At 41.7% G+C, this 7,270-nt stretch overlaps 1 protein-coding gene across 1 annotated transcript in view; it reads right to left on the minus strand.

The window, feature by feature from the left end:
- Nucleotides 1–1,108: 1,108 nt before the first annotated feature.
- NCK2 (NCK adaptor protein 2) overlaps nt 1,109–7,270 on the minus strand; it is a 52,983-nt gene continuing 46,821 nt past the window's right edge. Inside the window, exon 4 of the mRNA XM_009883066.1 lies at nt 1,109–2,502. Within this exon, the coding sequence (XP_009881368.1) occupies nt 2,308–2,502 (195 nt within the window). The 3' untranslated portion in view covers nt 1,109–2,307. The remainder of the gene's footprint in view (nt 2,503–7,270) is intronic.

Below are 7,270 nucleotides of genomic sequence, written 5' to 3' on the forward strand. Positions count from 1 at the left end.
AAAAAAGTCAAAAAAAGGATTGTGAGAGGCATAAGAACGCTCCTGGAAGAGGAAACATGGGGAACATTTCAGAAAAATGAACAAGGGGCATGAAAGAGTAATTGCAGTAATCAGTTTACTGAAAGGAAAAACCGTATATCATTTTTCCAAATACTAAAAAGAGTCAATGAGACTGAAAAGCAATTCACTCAAACCAGAAAATGCTCATACAGCATATAGTTGACTTTCTTAACGTCACTGCCATACTTGGTACATGCTCAGATTCACCTAAATAAAGAACCAGGTATTAGAAGGCAAAACCCTACATTCTCTGCAGAACTCACTTATGAAGTTTAAGCAGCAGCCCCACTGTGGAGTCCTTCTGCAGGTAGACTGTAAACAACTGGTACTTCTCACCAACTTCCTAAGGAAAGCTTTCATATTCTTAGAAGATAGTCACGGGGAGGTGCTCTTCAGGATAATGCATGACCGTTCCAGATTGCTCTGAATCACTGCTTTCCTTCTTTAAGCTGGACCAAGCAGTAGTGTCACTGCCCAATTTGTAGTGAATGCATGTACAGAAAAATACAGTTGTTAATTCAAATACAGTTGTCAATTCAGATAACCTTACAGAAATACAATTTCAAGAGTGGTGGGAAAATAGTATGTGTGCAGAACTTTGAAAAACGTACTTGCCACTCGGGCCTGAGCAAGACTGCAATTCATTCGCAGATGTACCAGAGCAGTCTCCCGGCAGTAGTACGATTTACACCGAAACAAGTCAGACAGAGCTGCTTAACCTACACTGGGGTTACTTACTGAGGTAGTTGTACTACCACTGGCTAAAATTCGGAATAGGTAAGGAACATGTTTTAATAGCAAAAAGGTACCAGGAAACAGCTCCATCTTGAAGTTTTCATTAAAACTACGAACAGACTTAGTTATCACAGAAAGAAGTCACACAGAGCTCGTTAGACACTGCCTCATACCAAACTGTCCTCTGCAGTTGCAGAATTTTTCTTGTTAGGCCACACAAGTTCCAAGACAAACAAATTCATTTTTCACTCTATTTCACCTTGCTAAAGGAACACCAGGACTACCACCCAAGGATAAATGCAATACTCCATCATGACATAATACCTTTTTTATTACAATATCCAAAAAACCGAGTATGCAAGATTTTGAGATCTCATGATCCCTTCTTCAATCTCAGGAATGTGCCATCTAAAGACTGTATATTTAAACCATAAAGGAGTTTAAATGTAAAGAAAAGAGAAAAATGCATTTTCTTCATAAACATTCTGTGTGTCTCTTCCTACCAACCACACCATCCTCTGTAAAACCCGAAGATTTCTTTCTGTAAAGCAAATATATATATAGTGTTGGTAGCCCGCCCCACCCCATCCCAAGATCAGTTTTTATTAATCTTCTGTATTAGTGTCAACAATCAGCTACAGATACCTATTACTTTGAGAATTAAATACATAATCGTTTAATTCAAACAAGCAGAAGGGCAAGAGGAAAAAGCATTATGTGGATGGCACATTTGGTTGTAGATTACCAAAACATTCAGCCTTTACAATTCAATGATTCTTTCTCTAGTAATCAACTTTCAAATAAAATTTCTCTTTGTTGCAATTACAGACCAAAATACACTAGATAGTTTTCTTTTACTACAATCTTACCATAGTAGTTTAAGAAGTACTATTACAAAATGCTTTTAATTAGTGTACTCTTTACAAAGAGTCAGAGAGGCAATGTAACAGCAGAGTACAGTGTAAAGAGTGCTTCTAGGAACTAGGAGTTTTTGTAATATACTACTCGGTAAGCGATATAGCTACAGAACTCACAGCCACAACTGTTATGCCTACTCTCTCTCACTTAAGTAGCTGCAGCTTCAGTGCATTCAAACTGTGCCCGATGTCTCTGAACGGAGAGTTCTGCCTGCGTGAGCAATCTGAACAGATTAACACTGGTTTGAATTGAAAACGCCCCTCCTTGATCTGAGCTAACTATGTAAACGTACACAGGAGAGGGGAGTTTTGAACTCAGCCGGGAAGGTGAGTGCTCGCCCCGGCCACCCAAGGGAAACTCTCAACCTGAAGAGGGGTGGTCGGAGATTAACAGAACTGGAACACAAAAAGAGGCAAACGAAAAAAAAAAAGAAGAAAAAAAAAAAGGACAAAACAGCAACCGACAGAGCAAACACTTTAGAAAGAGCCTATTCCTTAAGCCTGCTTCAGATATTGCTCTGCTCTATAAAAGTGAATTTAGGACCTAAGGCTTGTAAGTTATAAGAGGCCCAGGTGGCCAAGTCCATCTTCAACGTCACTGAAGTGCTTTCACAAGATATAGCTTTTCCCCGTGTTCACTGGTGAAGATGGGAGCCTTTTTGTAGTGTTCCACCAACTCATCCATAGTATTAAAGCGACGCTGCCCAATACAATAGACATTGTCCACGAGCTGCACCTTGAAATGTTTGTTCTTCCCCGATGCCTTTAGAGATACCGAGAAGTCACTGGGCTGTTGAGAAGAATTCAAAAAGAAAAAAAAAAAAGAATTACATAAAAGTGAACAAAATGAAGGCGTAATTTAGTGGTTTCAGGAACAAACTGTGTCATATAGTTGATGGTAATTTATGCTAGTCTTTGTTCCACAGCTCGCTGCCTTAGCTACTTAAGAAACCCAATAGTCTATTATTCAATAAATAATTGCCATCATTATTAACGTGCACAGTTAAGTCAGTTAAGTGAAAGCTCCCCAGATGCACAGTCTGAAGTTGCCAATTACATGACTAAATCGCAAATATTATCTTAGTTTCTCAATCTAGAAGCATGAGAATATCAAGGAGAAGGGAAAAAACTTTTATCATGTATGGTTTCCTTGCTAGAGAGTCCTGGAGAAAGCAATTATTGCAGGATTGCTTGGGTGAGATGAAGAAAATTCCCCATATTGCTTTTTTTAGAGCCGTGACCACTAGAGGGCCGTTCTTGCTTTGCATTGCAAAAGACAAAAACACATTCTTTATCTCCATTACCACGTGTATGGGGAATAATTTCTCCTATTGAGTATACTTTTTTTTCTTAAAGAAAAGATACAGCTGTAGAATAAAATCACAGTACAAATCTCACTGTCAAACCACTGCCCACAAAAGACAAAATGTAAGCACTAATTAAGTTATTCAGGACAGAACAATTTCATATGATAAATCTCTTAGTCTTGGCAATCGGTTGGTTTAACGAAGACAGTGCTGTCATCCAAAAAGCCAGGATGAGACCATTCTGCTTTCTGCGCCACATGCCGCTGTAGGAGGGTAGAAAGGACACACTGACCCTCACTTCTGGCTCAACTCCATGTCTAGCCCTCGACCGCTGCCTGGCTGTAGAGATGGGAATACAGGCTTTTGCTCCGTGAGAGACGGTTGGAGGTGGGTGTCACCAACCAGCGGGAAAACAAGAAAAATATGTCTAAGTAACACCTGATGCGACTCTAGAAGTCCTCCTGCAGGGTCTCTGCGTATTGAAGGCATGGCTTCAGGCAGAAACCACTGAAGGCACACGCTAATTTCAGATGCAGCCTTCCTGCAGTCCCTTGGTCCTCCCCCACACCACACTGCTGCTTTGGTCAGACCAGCGCTGAGAACTTGAACTTGTCCAGGCTAAACAAAACCCACAAGGGACTATCTGGTTGATAGCATCGCTTTACGAACAACCCAGAGTGCAGCTGCGGAACAGCAGAGGACCGAGCAGGGGGGGAGTGGGAGCCCTCGGACGTTACTGCTGTCACCAGACTTTGGTTCATGAAACCGCAGCCTCCGGAGTCCTCTACACTGCGTTTGGGGCGTCAGGTACACACTTGAGTACATACCCAAGTAAGCTGAAGGACAGCATTTTCTCAGGCACAGTGTCTTTTTTTTCCCTGCAATGATGTGGGTCTCTGCCCCACACATCCCCCATGTTCTGCTTATTCCAAAATCTCCTCCCTTGCATCTCCCCCTCACCCGTTTTAGTACTAATGCCTTCTCTGCCTTCCCTTCCTACTGCAGCCGCCCGGCCCAGAGCAAACAAAGCTCCTGCCATGCCTGTTGATCTGGCTCTGGCCCAACTCCCTGTGCTCGCACCATCGCTTTGAGCAGCAGCTCTTCCCCACCCCATGCTGCTCAAGGCAGCAGCTAGCTCCCCACACCTCTGGACTAACTCTCTTCTATCTCAAGCTACTACATTCCAGATCCACAAGCACCACTTCTTTAAAAAAAAATATTTTACATAACATCCATAGGAGAATTACTTCTTCCATCTACAACCTGGTGCCACTGGGCCTTGGCCGGGTCAGCGCAGGATCTGGTAGGAAGGCAGCTTCAGGCCTCAAGATGTTCCAAATCCACTGGTTCAAAATACACGCAACACCCCCCCCACCCCTGTTGTCGTTTTAGCGAGGAGAGGACTGGGGAGGGGTGGAAAGAAACCTCTAATAGCGTATCTTAGGGGTTTCCAGTGCTCCACCCAGGATATGTTTTGTCCCTTGTGATCTATCCCTACCCCAAGTTTGAAAGCTGCTAAGTTAAGCCAGCTAGCTGTGATGTTAAACCCCTGCCTCAGGAGCGTGACAAACAAGCCAGCACAGGTTCTGGGCAGCTGACCTCTGTGCTCTAAACACAGGCTACCAGGCAGGTCCGTAAGGTATCTTCAAGAAGGACTGTGTTGAGGGGAGCACTTACAGACTAGCTGCTGAGGATGTGAAAAACAAGACCAAGTCTTGCTAAGTTCTGGTCCTTCCATGGGCAACGCCTATGCCAAGTGCAAACCAGTAACCAAAGGGCCCTCATTTAAAAATAGAAGAGCTTACAAATGGGAATTTCATAATCTGAACCAAAGACTTTTTTTTTTTTTTTTTGTCGTTTTAGCAACAGGAAAAGATGTTATGACAAAGGTTTAAAAATAAGTGAAATAATCACTTCGCACTCAACAACTTCTAATGTTTTCTGACAAAGCACAGTTGTTTTCAGCATGTCAAAATCATGAGTTTTCAAAGCTCCTTATATCTGCTAAGAATCATTATCTTTAGACCAGAAAGGATGCACTAATGACACATAGAGAAGTGCTGGAACGGGTCTTAGACCTCTGATCTACTGTCCTAAGTCCCAGGCACTGGCCAGGCTTACATCTTTGTGACGTGGTCTACACAATACATTAAGTACTCTTCCTGACATTTTAATTATAACTTGAATGAATGAACATTCTCCTGAACTACTGTCCATTCTTCCCAGCCTCGGAGCTGCTAATTAGATTCACGCATAAATAGAAGACATTATTATCGCTTATTTTCTTCAGGATATATGTTACAAAGTTTATTTTTTTCGTGATCTGATTTAATTTAAAAAAAATAGCGGAAAGGCTGATCTAACCCTTTTGAGAGCCATCATCCGGTGCAAAGAGATGGAAGAGCTCGAACAGCTGTTGCAAAAATCCTGAAACCCTTTATTGGCCTCAGTGTAGTAACTTCTACAGGACACAAGAACAAACAGCAAAAGCAACTGGCCTTGCATTTGTTTTTATTTTGGTTCTTTTCCACTCCTAACAAGCATGCAAAATGGTTAAAAAGACTATTTAAAAAGACCCTCTAGATAAACTACTGCTCTTAACATTACCATTGCAAAGTATGCTGGTTCGATGCAGCCTGAATTGGTTCCCTGCTGTCCTCCTTGGATTTGCTCCAAGTCTGTTTATTTTATTTACTGTTTAAGCTATTTTGTTTCAACTGCTCGCCAACTTTTCTCCCTTCTCCCTCTTAAATTAATTGCTACATTTGGATGTTTGCAGACTAACTTCTCCACGAATAAAAGCCTCATATACACCGAATAAAGGCACATCAGAAGTAAGCTTTAATCCCTGAAATCGATAGAGGAGCAGATGATTCTGCAACAGAAATTACAGAGCATAGCTTCATGGCAGGGAACCTGTGAGTATTTCTGTACTGTCACAATTGGGAAGACCTGAATCAGAAAATTGAAGACTAGCTATTATATATCTGCAGCTCTTCAGTCCAGATGTAGTATTTCTTTGAATTATTTCAGATTCCTTTATTTTAACTCCTGCTTATGACTAAGATGACCATAGGCTAGGTGATGCCTAGAGCATGTGGAAGAGAACAGGCAGGGAGACGTTCCTTTAATTTTACTTCTTTAGTCAGGACCTTCACCGGCTCTTCAAAAAAAGATGGAAAACTTTATCATGAAGACAAGGTATAAAGTAATATAAGGGAAAACAAGAGAAAGAGGGAAAGAAGGTTCCCTCTTTACAATCTTTGTTTGAGAATGAAACAAGACAATTTTATTACAAATGGCAATGTTGGGAAAAATTACTCCCTCTGAAAGCCTTTTACTGATCCTGTAACTATTTCCCCCCCCTCCTTCAATCCAGTTCCACCTGGCAATACCCTTCCTCCATGGAAAATACTCTCATTCTTCAAACTATCCTAGACCTTTTGAGTTCCCATCTGTAAGCCTGCCCTGGAGCTCCCCAACTCCTTCCATTTCCATACCCAGGTTTTCCCTCACTTCCCCTCCTACTCAGTCACCCATCCAAAAAAACCCCAACAAGTCATAGCTCAAATGTCTAAGGTCAGGCCAGAAAGGTGGGTTAAAAATTCCTGGGAGAGTTAAAAATTCTTTATTCTACCCCTTCCACCTCATTTAGATATAAATACCCTTCCTCTCTATGTAATGGTTCACCCCATTCCAAAATCAACGTTACACAGGTCAGAAACATGAATTAGTTCCATCGATCTTCAAATACAGCTCTAATAAGATTTCTGTTCTTCCATTTAAAATAAACCACCAGGATATTTCTTTAAGCCTGTTTTTAAAGATAAACTTTCTCCTCCTCTCCACTATACTCATCAATCACAGCATGTCACAGAATATGACAAATGCTTCAGCGTTCAAACAGTTGCCACATTTCATTGCTTCTATCCAACCTGCATGATCAAAACCCCAGGAAAATATGGGACACCCTGAACACTACAGAATTAGCACCTCAAAAAGCATAAAAGCTCTCAAACTGTGCCTCCTCCCTCTGCTGTCCCTATTGCTGGACAAAGATCACAGGAGGTAAATGTGATCTCAAAAGACTGACACAAATCCAGTTGCACCTACAGTCCCCAGTATCATCTCTATGCAACACCCTGCAACCCCATTTAGGATCAGTAACTATAATTTGATACCTGTGACACTACTGGCAGAAGGTTGCCTTTACCTCCTAGTGAACAATTGCTCCTGGAATGGTCCAAGAAA

Source organism: Charadrius vociferus, unplaced genomic scaffold (genome assembly GCF_000708025.1).
Source record: "Charadrius vociferus isolate BGI_N301 unplaced genomic scaffold, ASM70802v2 scaffold92, whole genome shotgun sequence".
NCBI lineage: Eukaryota > Metazoa > Chordata > Aves > Charadriiformes > Charadriidae > Charadrius > Charadrius vociferus.